General features: G+C 41.3%; 3 protein-coding genes across 5 annotated transcripts in view; 2 read left to right on the forward strand and 1 right to left on the reverse strand.

The window, feature by feature from the left end:
- Nucleotides 1-16: 16 nt before the first annotated feature.
- Nucleotides 17-3733, reverse strand: LOC135515913 (ADP-sugar pyrophosphatase-like). Of its 3 annotated transcripts, XM_064939776.1 has the most exons (10): nucleotides 3623-3733; nucleotides 2302-2398; nucleotides 2131-2198; nucleotides 1990-2039; nucleotides 1804-1911; nucleotides 1575-1670; nucleotides 1226-1327; nucleotides 1083-1091; nucleotides 931-984; nucleotides 17-770 (listed from the first exon to the last, which is right to left on the reverse strand). In XM_064939776.1, the coding sequence occupies exons 2-10, from the start codon at nucleotides 2350-2352 to the stop codon at nucleotides 661-663; spliced, it is 648 nt and encodes a 215-aa protein (XP_064795848.1). In that variant the 5' UTR covers nucleotides 2353-2398; nucleotides 3623-3733; the 3' UTR covers nucleotides 17-660. The 3 variants fall into 3 exon arrangements, 1 of the variants encoding a protein (XP_064795848.1); XR_010451873.1 differs by having other exon boundaries at nucleotides 931-1327; XR_010451874.1 differs by lacking the exons at nucleotides 1990-2039; nucleotides 3623-3733 and having other exon boundaries at nucleotides 931-1327; nucleotides 2302-2393.
- A 189-nt stretch (nucleotides 3734-3922) lies between these two features.
- LOC135515912 (translation initiation factor eIF2 assembly protein-like) lies at nucleotides 3923-13420 on the forward strand. Its single transcript, XM_064939775.1, has 13 exons — nucleotides 3923-4034; nucleotides 4578-4649; nucleotides 5165-5225; nucleotides 5345-5377; nucleotides 5499-5594; nucleotides 5714-5820; nucleotides 11027-11078; nucleotides 11242-11317; nucleotides 11489-11611; nucleotides 11689-11717; nucleotides 11816-11944; nucleotides 12245-12382; nucleotides 12522-13420. The coding sequence occupies exons 1-13, from the start codon at nucleotides 3961-3963 to the stop codon at nucleotides 12576-12578; spliced, it is 1047 nt and encodes a 348-aa protein (XP_064795847.1). The 5' UTR covers nucleotides 3923-3960; the 3' UTR covers nucleotides 12579-13420.
- Nucleotides 13421-15029: 1609 nt separating this feature from the next.
- The window catches only part of LOC135515915 (calcium/calmodulin-dependent protein kinase type 1D-like), a 65874-nt gene continuing 64082 nt past the window's right edge, over nucleotides 15030-16821 (forward strand). The window contains exon 1 of the mRNA XM_064939777.1: nucleotides 15030-15576. Coding sequence (XP_064795849.1) covers nucleotides 15482-15576 — 95 coding nt within the window. The 5' untranslated portion in view covers nucleotides 15030-15481. The remainder of the gene's footprint in view (nucleotides 15577-16821) is intronic.

Consider the following 16821-nt stretch of genomic DNA (forward strand, 5'->3'; position numbering starts at 1 on the left):
GTTGCTATAAGAATAACATGTTTATTGACATCAAGTTAATTCAATTACTGATAATTGCTAAATAAAATGTGAGGATCATCTGCATGTCAACCTTATACCAGTAAGAAGACATCTACAACTATGCATTGGTGTGAACTAATGGATGTAAACATAAATGCACCAAACTATTGCCGTTGCGAGTAACATCTTTCAAGGCATATTATTATAACAGTACCTTTTAAAAGTTATTTTACAGTGAAGCTTAGTCATTTGAGTTAGTGAAAGTTAGGAATGTACCAGTATGTACTCAGTTGTCATTTAGCAATTATATTCCTATCAGTGTAAGAATTTGTATTATCAGACAGCATGTAATATCACATTAATCACAAGTATGGTATCTAATTAGGACTATCCCCACAGGTAAAGGTGCATAAAAGTGGTTGGTCTTGGATAATACAAGCTGTAGGGTAACACTCTATGAATCTCATTGACTGATCCCCAAGACAACAGCTTAAAGCCATAAAATGGCCACCCTGTTGACAGTTTCATCCCTGGCTTCGTCCATATTCGTAGTGTAACAGAGAGACGACAACAAACGAGTCGGCAACCTAATTCCCTCTCCCTCTATTCACATCCATCTAGTCTACTCTCTCCACTTTACTTTCTCTTCCCATCCTTCTCTCACTGTTTGAGCACTCGGAGTTCATTGGGTTTAAAGAAGGCCTGGGACATCCCCATGCCGTAGATGTAAACCTTAGAGTCCACCACAATCTTCTCCTTCTTCATCAGGTCTGTAGGAGGAGGAGGGGGGGTTATGCAAATATGATCTCTTCAGGTAATCACTAGCAGAATATAATAACTGTAACAATATGCTTTTTTGTCTCAAATTGGATTCCATTATTACTTAACAATTGTGTTATTGTGAAGAAGAAACTTAAAATCGTTGCTCACCATCAATTTCCCTCTGGAATTCATCAAGAGGTAAAAGAAGAACTTCAACAAATTCTGGAAGTAAAATAGAAGCCAGAATACGATTTGGTTCAATGTTATACTAATAGTGGAAAAATAACTGAAAGTGTGATTATAAAGAAAATAATATTTACCTCCATCACCTGGAAACGAGTAAAAGAGGGAGGAAAGCAGAGAAATAAGTACACATTTAGGACAACATGTAAAATACATATCAGCTTGACAATACGTTTAAAAAAAAAATCATAACATTCCAAGAGCGTGACCCGTAAAGTACCCAGTTGCTGTGTGGGGTTGGTGTTTTCAAGGTCATCTCCATTGATGTTAACCATGACGATCTGTGTGGTGCAGTTAGAGAGGCCAGGGTCCAAGCAGGTCACTGCGAGGTCAGGACAAGAGGGAGAGGAAAGGGGGGGGGGGGTGTGAAGGGGAGTTGAAACTTGTAATCTGCCGTGTGTTACTGCCCCACTAGTCACTGACATCATACTGCACTCTAACATTCCAATGGTAAAACTGGCCACTCAGAAGTTCACAGACATATTGAATTTCTCTTTGCTGATGGAACTGGTACATGGACATAATCTGCCCTGTGTTTTGAGTGTGTGTGTGTGTTCATAAGACCTTACCTGGGGTGACTCCTACCACCTCCCCCTTGTAACCAGTCTCCTCCTTCAGCTCTCGCAGAGCAGCAATCTCTGCACTCTCACCCTCGTCAATCAGACCTGAGCAACAGCAAAAACACCCATAGACAGCAAACACGGATATCAGAACACAGCAGGCAAAATACAGCAATGACAGGCCGACATACACTGCGTCTGAACAGAATTTTGAGATGTGACTGTAAACCCATGTCACCTGCAGGGAACTCTAGGGTACAGCACCCTATTGGTGGACGGAACTGCTTCACCATGACAACGCAGTCCTTGTGGAGGGTCCTCTTCAGAAGGGCGATGATTCCCACACCTGGAATAAAACACAGGAATAAATTTCTATAATGTCACTGCTTATCCATCAGTATGAAATGTATGTACACACACACACCATCTGCTGCATTGGCCTGTCTGGTTGTCCTTTTCATAGTCTCCCAAGTTCTATTGAAAGACAACAATGAATTGTAAAATGGAGAAGGGAAAAAAAGGTGTTTATCAAAAATCACTTATGTAACTCTGAGCTGTTCCATACCTTGTGTTTCCAACAGGGTCCACATAGGTGGTCTTCTCAAGTTTCAACCATTTCCCAGATGCAATGACCTGAGGAGAATTCCGTTGAGTAATGTGATATTCCTAAACTTAGAGACTCTTGTGATAGGCATTTACACCACACAATGTGCATGTTATTGTATAAAATATCTACCTCCTCCTTTACAACGTTAGGTATGGTTGTCGATTTGGGAGGGCTGCTCATCTTTCCAGTACTGTTCTCAGGGAAATGGATGGAGGATTTCGTTTATCTGCCCAAATCCAGAAATGTTTTTGATTACATGCATGAGTTGATAATTAAGAGGTATATGCAATGCAGATAGTTATACATAAACTTCATGGCAATTGCCTGCAACAAATACTCCACCTGTGGAAATGGTTCCAATAATTTTTCCACCATTCATTTTTCCCCATAGGGGATTTTAGAATCCCTTAAAATAAGGGCTGGCATGACGTCTTGATCAACATGTATCTCTCTCATGGACAAGGTGACTTTTGTTAATATATTCAGCTTTATTTACTCTGATTCAAAAATGCTCGTTAACGTCAAAGTAGACATCTTGCAAGACTCCAAATCCCTTATATTGATAAACATCACCTTGTCTGAGAGAGATTTACACAGTTATCAAGACACAAAACACAACCGACCAGAAACACAGCCCTTATTTTAAATGTTTCTAAAATCCCTTACGGGGAAAATGAAACGGTAGAACAACTATTGGAACCATTTCCCTGTTTGACAGCTAGGTTTTATGGATATTATGACTCATACTGTGGTACTCTATGATTCGGTTTGGCACCTAGGTAATTGTGTATTGGCCATGACAATGAAAATTGTATATTCTGAATCAGGGGTGGATGGAGAATATTTACACCCTTTTTAATAGGTTAATTTTTCATTGTTCCCTTTTTTAAATTCGGATTACAATTTTTAATACGATTTTTTTAGATTAAGAATATACCATGCTTGGTTAAATAGCTATTGACGAGGGAACCTAATATCCCACATACAAAACTAACTTTACCTCAATGCTGAACTGAACCATTTAATTACCAGCTCACTAAAATGTCGGGTAAACAAACGTTAGTTTTGAGAAATCGCACAGAAAACCGGTAGAGCAAGTTGATGTAATTGGATTCAACATTCTGTCTTGAAAAGAACATTCACACTATTTTGTAGGCATTAGTTTGAAGCTGTAACTTTGCAAACTAGTTAGCTATACCAAGTAAATGTCTATTACAGCCTGATTAATCAGACTACTAAATTAGCTAGCTACCAAGCAAATTTCTCCGCACCATTGTGAGGAAAGTTTCTGATGAACTTTAAACATCCTTCACCATGGAGAGGAATTTAGTCCGCTAACTCATTCCGAGCAAAATCCCACATGCTGTTATGCAAATATTCTTAAAACATATCAATAAATATTTTTTTAAAGCATAGTTACTTCGAAATTGGATACATGTGCAGTACTCACATGAAGATGAAGTGGTTTTAGCCACAAGTCAAGTTAAAGAAGTGAAGACTCCCTGAGGGAAAAAAAATTAAAGCCCCCAACATTGATCACGCCTACGTGTGCAACGCAAAAATAATCTCCCTCTTCTGAAAAGTATTATAATACATTAGAGACGGTATACAACCATTCCAGATAACCTAACCTGAAATATAATTCAATTAAATATTGGTAATAATTAGAAGCCATTATAATTGTGTTGTTTTGGAAAGGTTGTAAACTACATGGAAACCAATGTCAATTGCCTTTTTCTTATGGGAACTATATATGGCTGGACTCACTTCCGGTAAATCATTTGCAGTATGAAGAAGGAGCAAGTTGTAAATTGTCAGTTTTCGGTCTGGTATCCGATATTTAAGAAGCATACTATCAAAAGGTGAACTCTTTAACTTGACCAGCACAGTCTCAGATATGTTGTTGATTTCGTCACTCTCAAAAAAACACTGGTTGTGCTATAATTTGGGTAGCTAACGTATAGTTTTCTGTTTATAGCTAGCACGCTGAGTTAGCCAATTTTGTGTGTGTGTGTGTGTGTGTGTGTGTGTGTGTGTGTGTGTGTGTGTGTGTGTGTGTGTGTGTGTGTGTGTGTGTGTGTGTGTGTGTGTGTGTGTGTGTGTGTGTGTGTGTGTGTGTGAGAGATATATATATACACACCCGTGTTCGTCTGATATTTTAACACAGCCAAGCTACTTTTATTAGCTAATTGTGAATTCTCACAAACCACACCTGTCATTTACTGTTAAACATTTTAATCTGTTAGAAGTGCCAGGTGTAAATGCTTGTGTGATGATATTGTCGTTGATATTGCATCAGCTCAATCTCTACCTTAGAGACTGTTTGTTTTCTCTTATCTTTGGTCAATACTAGTCTGATAGTTTGTGTTGTGTAGGCCTTATGTTTGGTGTTATCTTTCTTTCAGTTTGATTCTCCCACTGCCTCAGAATGTAATAGATTATTTGCTGGACGATGGAACTCTAGTAGTTTCTGGAGGGTGAGCATAACGTTACATACCCTTAAAGCACATACATCTACTGTCCTGTATTCCCATACACGGTCACTTGTGGGCAATTCCACGGTAACATAATTACTCTTAGACAATTTTTTAAAATTAAATTAAAATTAAAAAAACATTGATTTCAAAGTTTAACATACCATAACACGTTATGCACAATGACTACGTTGAACAATTTACACAGTAACAAAAAAAAACACACTGGAAAAAAATTGTGCAGACGCAAAGTGGTAAAATCTCCCTCAGTTTTATTCTTTTGTCAAACTTGATCTGCACAGTTCTTCATGTAAATTGGTTTTTGTATACGTTTCTGTGGAAATTGTTGAATGTAGTCCTTGTGCATGGAGTTATATAGTTTTTTAAAACTTTGAAATCAATGTTTTTTTTGACATACATTTTAAAGTGAAAAATCTGACTCTCAGCGTATTCTGTTACTGTAATTCCGTTGGAATTGCCCTTGGAATACTCACTGATAAAATCTCGCCTCATTCCAGGGACAACAACAATCAGCAAAACCAGACCAACAACAGTGACTCAGAGGAGGAAGACGTTCAGGTAATTTTGCTCCAGACATAGAGGTGCACTCCATTTCGCTCTAGTAAAGTTGAGACTGAAAAGGCAGACTTTATGCCCAATTACTGATCAATTATATTTTCTTCTCTCAACAAAATTAGTGGTCAGATGATGAGACAACCACCACTGTAACAGTAAGTAATGTAGATAATGTTAAATATGATCAATCCATCTGCATATAAGTTTTGTCAAGTTTGTAATATGATATGCATACAATGAATAGGTGGAGATTTGTTGTGATGCTTTGTGTTCCAGGCTCCAGAGTTCCCAGAATTCAACTCTAAAGTGCTGGAGGCCATCAACACCCTAGGTGGGTGTGTCTTTCCCAAACTGAACTGGAGTGCACCGCGGGTGAGAAACACAACCCTCAACACACCATCAATATAAGGTTAAAATACTGTCCACGGTGTGTCTGTCTGAGTGGTGATTTTGAGTGAATAAGTGTGTGTGTGTTTCCTTCTCTCCTGCAGGATGCTAACTGGATTGCTCTGAACAGCTCCCTGCAGTGTCAGAGTCTGAGCGATATCTTCCTGCTCTTCAAGAGCTCTGACTTCATCACCCACGACCTCACACAGCCGTAAGAATCTCCTCCACGCACTCACATTCTCACTAGGGCTGTTGCGATGACCGTATTACCGGCACACGGTAATACGATAATTTGCAGTCAAATTCCACGTGACCGTGAGTCACGGTAATCTCCTATTATGCACTCTGGACATACGTTGACAGTACCCAACTCACTTATGACCTTCAGCTCGCTAATGGCCTGGTACTCAGAGCTCTATTGTCCCTCCATCAGGTCCTAATGGCCTGGTACTAAGCAGTCTATTGTCCCTCCATCAGGTCCTAATGGCTTGGTACTCAGGGCTCTATTGTCCCTCCATCAGGTCCTAATGGCCTGGTACTAAGCAGTCTATTGTCCCTCCATCAGGTCCTAATGGCTTGGTACTCAGGGCTCTATTGTCCCTCCATCAGGTCCTAGTGGACAGGTACTTGGTGCCCTATTGTCCCTCCATCAGGTCCTAATGGTCTGGTACTCAGGCCTCTATTGTTCCTCCATAAGGTCCTAATGGCTTGGTAGTCAGGGCTCTATTGTTCCTCCATAAATTCCTAATGGCCTGGTACTCAGGCCTCTATTGTTCCTCTAACCACTCTGACATCAATGCAAATGCAATGGAAACTCACATCAAACATATCATGTTTTTAAAACTCACCTCACTGTGATGATCAATTTGGCGAAAGTTCAACAACAGGTTGAAACTGAGTGAAAAACATGGTTGTTGTGGATGTTGTTTCAAAACAAAATACAACAAAATGGACAGTGCATGCTAAGGTGATGATTAATTCGAAACACCCATACCCAAAAATTAGGCCAAGACCGGAAAAAAAAATGTTTTAAAATGATTGTGCCTTCTTACAATACATAGCCTACCGCATATTAAGCCACGGTAAACAATTCAAATGTCTTTGGGACATAATTGGTCTAGACTATAAAATGAAACCAATTATAGTTATCCCTTTGAATGTGGACTGGATTATTATGACTACTGAATGGACTCGTTACCTTGTGCTACGCTCCAAACTTTTAGTGAAGACATGATTAAATTTAGAATAATTGTTTACATACTGTTTTACCCACTTCATATGTGTATATACTGTATTCTAGTTAAGGCTCATCTTACAGTGTATTCAGAGCCCTTGACTTTTTCAACATTTTGTCAAGTTACAGCCTTATTCTAAAATTGATTAAATAAATACAAATACTCATCAATCTATACACACTACCCCATAAGGACGAAGTGAAAACAGGTTTTTAGACATTTTTGCAAATGTATTAAAAATAAAAACGAATATCATATTTACGTAAGTCACTCTGACAGAGCTCCAGTGTTCCTCTGTGGAGATAGGAGAACCCTCCAGAAGGACAACCATGTCTCCAGCACTCCACCAATCAGGCCTTTATGGTAGCTTTAGACAGACGGAAGCCACTCCTCAGTAAAAGGCACATGACAGCCCACTTGGAGTTTGCCAAAGGGCATCTAAATAACTCAGACCATGAGAAACAAGATTCTCTGGTCTGCTGAAACCAAGACTGTACTCTTTGGCCTGAATGCCAAGCATCACGTCTGGAGGAAACCTGGTACCATCCCCATGGTGAAGCATGGTGGTGGCAGCATCATGCTGTGGGAATGTTTTTCAGAGACAGGGACTGGGAGACTAGTCAGGATCGACAGAAAGATGAATGGAGCAAAGTACTGAGAGATCTTTGATGAAAACCTGCCCCCAGGGTGCTCAGGATCTCAGGTCTGGGGCGAAGGTTCACCTTCCAACAGGACAACGACCCTAAGCACACATCCAAGACAACACAGGAGTGGCTTTTGGACAAGTCTCTGAATGTCCTTGAGTGGACCAGCCAGAACCCAATCGAACCTCTCTGGAGAGACCTGAAATTAGCTGTGCAGTGATGCTCCCCATCCAACCTGACAGAGCTTGAGAGGATCTGCAGAGAAGAATGAGAGAACCTCTGCAAATACAGGTGTGCCAAGCTGGTAGCATCATACCCAAGACGACTTGAGGCTGTAATCGATGCCAAAGGTGCTTCAACAACGTACAGAGTAAGGGTCTGAATACTTATAAATGTGCTATTTCCGTTTTTGCTTTGTCATTATGTGGTATTGTGTGTAGATTGATGAGTGAAAAAAACAATACATTTTAAAATAAGCCTGTAACTTAACAAAATGTGGAAAACGTCAAGGGGTCTGAATGTGTGACATTTCTCTAAAACAGGCTATAGGCTACATGTGCACCACCAAGTCTGAACAGTAGGCAAAGTAAATTATGAGGGGGAAAGGGACCAAATTGTTAGGGTGAGGCACATGGGCTACGAACAGCTTACTACACAACATACACTTATGTATACTGTAGCAAAGAAAGTAATACTTTCTCCCTAGCATATTAGCTCATTTATGCAGCTGCAGCATATAAGACGTTTTGGGACTCCCCTTGTGCTGTGCTCACTTGAATAGGAAGCTGGCGGTCCTTCTTGTGGGCAAATTTTGTAATCTCACTTTGTCATCAAACTCTGCATTTATGGTGCTTTCAAGACAACTGGGAACTCTGGGTGGGCGGGGGGGACCATGACAAGGTTGAATCATAACGTCAGTGATTTTCAGGTCAGAGCTCGAGAAAGAGGCCCGAGTTACCGACTTGGAATTCCAAGTTGAATAACCATTCAAAACTTTTTTTCCCCGTTAGAATTATTTTGTTTTCCCGACTTCCCAGTTATCTTGAAATCACTGAGGTCTGAGATTTCCCAGTACCTATTTTCCAGTTGTTTTGAGCGCGCCAGAAATCATGCTGGATTGACAATATGGCCAATGTATTTATCCTTTTGGTGTCCTTTTTAAGTATGGAAAAGACCTTTAAACCCAGACTTGGACCATACACCCTCTCTACTGAATAGCTGGCTAATGATTGCTTTGCAACGCTTGCAGTTAGCCACTGAATCCTTCCAAACCACTCATTGTTGAATTTGCGATTTCAAACTTGTTGTGTTATGTTTATGGCTGATGTGCACCGATACGTTTTATCTTCTCTTCATATGACAGTAGATTGTCAGTAGATTGTTGACTTGATTCATGACGATGACTGCTTGTCTAGCTTGCTAGCTAAGATTTTGAAAGTATGATGTTGACATGATCAGTCTAATCAAAGCTAAATTATATATAAATTGATTTGATGTAATTTTATCTTTGGCCAATGACCTTGAGCCTTCTTGGATGGGTGCTTCTAATGTAAATCTATGGCAGCACCCAAGAGGCTTGAATTTTTGAGCTATCCCTCTAGATTGTCTGGTGATGTAGTGTCCCGATGAGTGACAGAACACTGAGCCAATCACAGCGCAACAAGAGAACATTACTAACCCCTACGCTCTGTATTTTCCCCTGGCTTTCCCTTCACCACAGAAAGCACTGAGCTAGGCTGAAACACCTGCAATTTGGAGCTGCCTTACTCAGGAAAGCAAAAAAGAGACCATGTTTGTATGTGGCTTTATTAACTCCATTTGAAAAAACATAGTTTGCAACCTGATGTGACGCACATTAATGCCAAAATGATATGCAAAACAGTCTAAAAAAATAAATCTATATCTCTGAATGACGGGTCACCACTGTTTACTGCATTGTTGGCGCTAGGAACATAAGCATTTCACTACATCCGTGATAACATATGCAAAATATGTGTACGTGACCAATAAACTTTGATTTGATGAGTGAAAATATGATGATACTGGATGAGAGAACAGCTTGTGCAGTCTGAGGCAAGCTGTTTTTGCTATTTTCTCACATCATCAATAGCCTAAAGTCGCATCATGGAGCCCATATATGTTTTGATTTCTAAGACATTTTAAGGTTTGTGTCATTCTAAAGTTGCCAAATAACTCTAAATCAAGCATATAGGGCCTGTTTCAAATGTTCACTTTTACTCTCAACATAGACACTTTATATTGCGCCCTTGCTCCGAATTGGTAAAAATGTCCTTTTTTTATTTTATTCAGTTAAATTATTTTCTTCTTACTATAAAATAATGACACAAGACTTATAAGCATATCTTGTCTGCTAAATGAACTAGCCTACGGCCTATGTCATGGTATATAGCAAGATAACATACAGTAGGCCAACTAATATTCTGTTCTTCTAAAAATACATTTTATTGATATCATAATGTATCTTTAGACCTGCCTAAAATATATAATTAATTTATTGTGATGGTGTTTATTCAATTAATTTGTTATACTTCTTTTATGTAGATCAGCGGCTTGTATGAGTGGAGGCCTGGAGATGCTAAACGTGTTTATGTTCGTTAACGGTCAATTACCGTTATAAAAGTAAAAGATCCCAGAAATGTTCCATGTGCACAAAAAGCTTATTTCTCTCAAATTGTGTGTACAAATGTGTTATCTTCCCTGTTAGTGAGCATTTTATTCTTTGTCAAGATAATCCATCCACCTGACAGGTGTGGCATATCAAGAAGCTGATTAAACAGCATGATCATTACACAGGTGCACCTTGTGCTGGGGACAAAAAAGTCTGCTCTTAAATGTGCAGTTTTGTCACACAACACAATGCCACGGATGTCTCAAGTTTTGAGGGAGTATGAAATTGGCATACTGCTTGCAGGAATGTTCATTTATCTACCATAAGCTGCCTCCAACGTCGTATTAGAGAATTTGGCAGTACGTCCAATCGGCTTCACGCCAGCCCAGGACCTCCACATCCTATGCCATCCCAGGCCCACCCATGGATGTGCCCCTGCCTGGTCATGTGAAATCCATAGATTAGGGCCTAATGATTTTATTTCAATCCTTATATGAACTGTAACTCAACAAAACCTTTGAAATTGTTGCGTGTTGCATTTGTATTTTTGTTAAGTATAGATGGATTTTCTACCCGCTTTGGGAAAACACTGCAGGCAGTGAGTCAGCCTTTCTGACAGCAGTTGGCTGGGAAGAGGTTTGGTGAGATTGCTTCTTCGTTGATTTACTGCTCCCGTTGGGGCGCTCTGATAATGGGCCCAGTTGGCAGGCAGCTCTGGCATGGTGGAGAACTTAATACAGCACTGTTCAGCACTTGTTTTGGTACTGAGCTTTCAAGTCTTTCTGAGGAGCATTTGTGCAAGTGTGCATGTGTGTGAAGATTACTACTCTTGTATTTGTGTGAATGCAAGTGTGTGAGTTTAATGTGAGTCTAGAACCGAATGGTCACTGTAACAATCTCCCTCTACAGATTCCTTCACAGCAGTGATGAGGATTCTCCGAATCCAGCCATAAACTATGAGGTATAAAACATGCACACACCTGCTTACACTCCCTTTTCCACACACACACACACACACACACACACACACACACACACACACACACACACACACACACACACACACACACACACACATTTTCTTCCCACTATTTAATAGTGTTGTGTTATACCCCTGAGTTCAGCTGGTCCTGAGGAAGTGGAGTGAGCTGCTACCTGGTGGGGAGTTCAGGTGTTTCATAAAAGAGAACAAGCTGATTGGTAAGTACTGTATGATGAGGTTAACACACCATTCACCTTTACTCTCACCCTCCCTCAGCGATATTCAGTGAGCCTGTGTTCACTTGCACTGTTCCCAAGATAGTGTGGCAAGCGTTAGGGCTGTTGTGTGGACTGAAGATCTGTTCTGAGAGCTGTGTGTGTGTTCTTTAGGTATCTCCCAGAGAGACTATACCCAGTACTACCACCACATCTCTAAGCAGGAAGCCCAGATCTGCCACTCCATCCAGGAGTTCTTCAGCCAACACGTCCAGTATCAGTTCCTAGATGAGGACTGTGAGTGGGATTCGGTGTGGTGTGATAATTAGAATATATTGTAATAAGAGTAATGCAGTATGTTTTCTGTTTTACAGTTGTGTTGGATGTCTACAGAGATAGCTGGGTAGGTCTTGTCATTTATATCTCCAGACATTATTTCCTGCCTCTGTTCGGTTGTAGCCCACGAGTATGTGCATCTTTGACGCTGTGTGTCTTCGACAGGGGAAGGTGTGGCTGATCGATCTCAACCCCTTTGGTGAGGTAACCGATTCACTGCTGTTCACGTGGGAGGAGCTTTCCTCTGGGAACAGCCTGTCAGCCAATCAAGAGGAGGGTGACACAGCCCAGCAGGTAAGTGACACAGGTTGTGGCTTTGTTGTACATATGCATGGGGTGGCAGGGTAGCCTAGTGGTTAGAGCGTTGGACTAGTAACCGAAAGGTTGCAAGTCCGAATCCCCGAGCTGACAAGGTACAAATCTGTCGTTAACCCACTGTTCCTAGGCCGTCATTGAAAATAAGAATTTGTTCTTAACTGACTTGCCTAGTAAAATAAAGGTAAAAAAATAAATAAAAATGTTTGTTCATGTGTGCAAGTCTTTCTGTGCTTATTATCCCGTTAACACCAGTTTGTGGTACGTCTGTATCTGTAGGAAGGCCCTGTGTTCCGCTACACCACCAGTGATGTGACGGTGCAGCCCAGTCCCTGTCTGAGCTACCGGATCCCTAGGGACTTTGTGGACCTCTCCACCGGCGAGGACGCATACAAGCTCATCGACTTCCTCAAACTGGTGAGAACGACGGCAGTGGTGGTTCACACAGTTTAAGATCATCTTAAAACAACCCTTTACCAATCTCCACGACCGTCTTACAATTTAATTTTCCGGCATCAGTTTTTATAATCTCACTCTTTCCCTCATTTCGCTGCAGAAGAAACGCCAGCAAGAGGACTCTGAGGAAGAGGTGGAGGAAGAGGTACGACAGTGACAGCCCCTGAGGAGCAGTGTCTCTGTACGGTGACTGTTCCCTCAGACTGTTAGCCTAGCATAACAGTAACCCTAAAACTGTTAGGTTAGCGGTTAGCACAGAGACTACTAGACGCATGGAGGTTTATCCTTACTAGCTCTTGAATCTTCTGATGGAATCCATACACTTTTGGTCCTCACCTTAGACCTATCCAGAATGCTGCAGATAGAAATGTATTGAATAGAACAAACACAACAAACCATAATGAGGAGAAAAGTATACCTGCAACACTGTAAAAGTCCCGTTAAATCTCATGGTTGTGTGTATTTAAGAGGGGAGTTCAAAGCAGTGCTCCTGTTCTATTGGCCCGGTGTGTCTACTGTAAATATAAATACTGTAACTTGACGTTGTGTAAAGGTAAGGGGGAGTCTGTTACAGGAGTCTGTGTATAGGAATAAAGAATGCTCAACTTTTATAATACAGCGCTGGGGAAGAGGCGTCTCTTAGTTTGTGTGTATAGCAGGTACATCATGGGATTGCAATTTCTGAGGGAGATAACCAAAGGGTCAGAGTTTTTTTACTTAATCCACTGGACTTTCTCTCTTCACACACACCAAATACACATTTTTCCATGTGCTTTCTGATGGTTTCGTTAAACATCTGTATGTAATAGCAATACAATGGTTTACTCAAGAAGTGTCTGTGCAACTCTTTCAAACATTCCAATTCCTTACTCACTCTTTCTGGTCATTATAATTCTGTCTGTTAGTGTAGAATTAATTTGGTTTCTTATCATTGGTTTATTTTCTATGTGCTGGCAAAGAAAGGTGTTCTGATTGGGTAATAAATTGCTGGTGTGTGCCCATTGTTGTCAGTCTGTTTTTGGGTAGACTAAAATAGAAGGCATACTACTTTCACTGGTAGATTATACAATTTCTCTACAGTGAATGTGGTAAAAAAAAAAGTGGAATGGAATTTGGCACCAATGACTAGACTGGCTCGTTGGGAAACAGTAGTGCATTTTTATTAAGGTCCACTTGGGGGAGCTGTTTACCTATAATGAGAACCATCAGAAATGGTGAGCTGTCCTGGGCTGAGACGGAGGTCTGGGATAACAACGCCACGATTCGCGTGAAACGTATTTACATTAGGATGAATGCCTGGATGTTCTGTTTTGTTAAATGTAAATGAATAGTTATCACTAGTGTAGCCTAGTGAGTAAAATGTGATAGCAATGCACTGTTGGGATAGGATATTGCTGGTTAAGCAATAGATCCCAGCCTGTATACAGATGCAGTGCATTGTTCAGAGAGCTGCAGTGTCTGAGCCTGGAGGCAGGGGCTTGTGTTTTCAGCACACTGCCCGTGGGGTGGGGTGGGGTGGGGGGTGCAAAAAGATGTCAATGATGCCACACCCATCTAAGGAAAGGTGGGTGCCAGACTGCTGATATAAAGAGACTACACATTTATCATTCTCCTACCCCCCCCTTTTCAATTCTCCTCGCTCTCTTCTCTTCAGTTTGCCAAGATGAACATAAATCCAAGCCTACATCTCAGCCTGGTTTGACTAATCATCCTTCTGTGAGGGAGGGGAGGCAGATATGTGCAAAGTCTAACTTGAGAGACTTGCTGAATCAGAACTGGAGATCAAGGGAGGGAGAAAGGGAGAGGTAGGGTAAGTGGAGAATAGATTTTCTTGAGCTGAGAGGGACCTGCAGTAGTTTGCAGCTGGAATACTCATGAGCGTCTAGAGCACACGCGCAGACACACTCTCAGCCCCTCTCTCTCACACGCACACTATTTTATCCTGTACACAAGCTCTGGCAGGCCTGTCAGATGAGAACAGTCTGCAGTAATTCTCTTCACGACTGGAGGATACTATCGTGTGTTTTTTTTAAGGTGGATTACAGCACCTTCAGATAAAACACTGCAGTCAAGACTGCTTTGCTGGAGAGTATTTAACCATCTAAATATTAACACCCAAACTCAAATGTATTTAGTACATCAGATTATAATATGACCATTATAGTGTCTAACATATTAAACCTTTGTAGGGCCCATGAATGTAATTTAATTGTGTCAACTCTCTCATTCATATCAGCACTCATTTGATCAAGATACAGTAATATGGCATGTTTTCAAATTTTATCTGGAGACCCCCTTTCTCAAACTTCACAGCAAGTTGCATGGGTCCCAATGTCGACTCCATCATCTGACCTGGTATAGCCTAATATCCATCATAATAAACATAGGCCAATACAAAATAATTTACTTATTTTTAAACATGGCTGTCCGTTTTTGATGGTTTGCAAATACTCTGCTTTCTTGAACGTATCTTTGGTGCAATGCGAATTATCTCTAGACATCCAGTCACACACACACACACACACACACTTTATCACACACTTGTGCGCAATGCTGTCAAGTCGAGCGATGAGCAGCATCCTACCCGCCCTCATTGCCATAACAACCGATGGCACAATCAGCATGGTTAGATTAAATAATGCTCCTCGCATTACGCACCACACGGCTCAACAGGGGACTTAATTAAAACAGAATACTTTTTTGGGAAGAGAGAGACAAGGCGATCGCGCAAAGGCGACACGTAGCCCTAAACAATTTACGTCAAGATCATCTAGACCAGCTGAACCCTGCAGGTGCAACCGCTCGTTGTCGGTCAAACGGAACGCTGTAGACAGAAAAATAAGCGAAGAAAACAGGAGACCTGTTTTAGAGAGCTGCGGAGATATTTCTACAGCGGGAAAACCACGAGGTCGAAAAGGTTTTCTACCTAGCTCGTTTTATGCGCGTGGGTCTGCTCCCCACGAGCAGGAAGTGTAACTTGAAGCGTGGGAAAGCTGCGTTATCTCGGGGGGCTGCTGAGACTCACTGGCATCGTTTGCTCCGGTTTTCCCCTGTTCCACCATGGCTCGGGAGAATGGAGAGTCCGGGAAAGGGACGTGGAAAAAGCAAGTCGACGATATCAAGAAAATATTTGAATTGAAAGAGATCCTCGGAACGTGAGTGTGTTATTACTTAAAAACATTTTTCAAATTGCCCTATTGTGGTAAATGCTAATTGGGCATGAATTTACATCTGGTAGGCCTTTGAAACTTTGTTGCAGAATGTAGCGGGACTCTCGCGCTGGATACTTGGTATCCGTTTCGGTTTAGGGACCGTTCGGCTCCCGGTTTAACTGGAAACCAGCAGAGATGTTAGGTAATCTATGACGAGCTATTTAACGGACTGTAGGCTAGCGTTAGCCCATGTCTGGTTTGATGAGACGAGTGTTTGTTGGATACACTATGATAGAGATATCGAATGTCACTTTTTGTAGGCTAGCCTATGTCATTACAAATTACGTGTGACAGGCTAGCCACTTTGGAATTAAGGAAGGCTATGAGGCCTATTTTGTAGGGTAAACTATGTAGGAACTGTTTTAGAAAAACCAAGACAGCAGCCCATGCCTAAATAAGGGGGTATCGTGCGTTTTAGTCCATTATTTTACAACCGGTTCCGCATATGTCTTGCTTTGTTGGTTTTATGCGGTCTCGGCTATTGTTTAGGTTAGCCTACTACATCCATCCTCCTTCTCTTCCCGGCCCACCGCTCTGACAGCTCCAGTTGTGCTGTTATCTATCGTAGGAATGACCTTTTGGAGACGCAGGCAGTAAAACACTGATATCAATTGAGTCTCCGACCTTATGAAAATATATTTGACCATTGGTGAGTGGTTATCATGGTTTTCTGTGTTTATCTAACCCAAAATGATTTATCGGTCACGGTTTAATACTATTTGTCACTAGGTTTATTAGGCCTACAGTGTTACTAACCTCGTACATGAAAGGTAGGTTTTGATGTGATAGCATCTTTACGGTTCATTTGCAACCCATGTGAACAGCTTGTTCAGATGAAATGCTTGGCAAAATACCCCGGCCTCTTCTTGAAGACCCTATAGCAGATTTTCTCTCTGGCCTGTTACCTCAGTCCCCCTGGCACAGAGGAACAGTTTGTTGACTGGACAGGCAGAATCGAGGGAGGACGGTTGGATTAAAGCGGATTAGCGTGCCAGGGAAAACCTACTGGCCCTGGAATAGGCCACTGTAACAGTTCAGACATGTTGCATAACAGTGATGGTAATAAATGCTGAAAATTATTACAAGTTTAAAACAGGCCATTTCAGTGGGCAATGTGCCGGGGTTATTGATTAATAAGGTTGTAGAGTGTTGAACCATGGTTCTGCACTGTGTGTTCATGATGGCCTT

The sequence above is a fragment of the Oncorhynchus masou genome, chromosome 27 (assembly GCF_036934945.1).
Source record: "Oncorhynchus masou masou isolate Uvic2021 chromosome 27, UVic_Omas_1.1, whole genome shotgun sequence".
NCBI lineage: Eukaryota > Metazoa > Chordata > Actinopteri > Salmoniformes > Salmonidae > Oncorhynchus > Oncorhynchus masou.

Bases quoted from the DNA above. Each gene is read 5' to 3' on its own strand.
- LOC135515913 (XM_064939776.1), bottom strand. From the start codon at position 2,352: ATGAGCAGCCCTCCCAAATCGACAACCATACCTAACGTTGTAAAGGAG. The intron at 1,671-1,803 runs GTGACATGGGTT...GCTGTTGCTCAG, and splicing joins TACCCTAGAGTTCCCTGCAG to GTCTGATTGACGAGGGTGAG. The intron at 771-930 runs GTGAGCAACGAT...CTCCTCCTACAG, and splicing joins ATTCCAGAGGGAAATTGATG to ACCTGATGAAGAAGGAGAAG.
- LOC135515912 (XM_064939775.1), top strand. From the start codon at position 3,961: ATGAAGAAGGAGCAAGTTGTAAATTGTCAGTTTTCGGTCTGGTATCCG. The intron at 5,378-5,498 runs GTAAGTAATGTA...TTTGTGTTCCAG, and splicing joins AGACAACCACCACTGTAACA to GCTCCAGAGTTCCCAGAATT. The intron at 5,595-5,713 runs GTGAGAAACACA...TCTCTCCTGCAG, and splicing joins TGAACTGGAGTGCACCGCGG to GATGCTAACTGGATTGCTCT.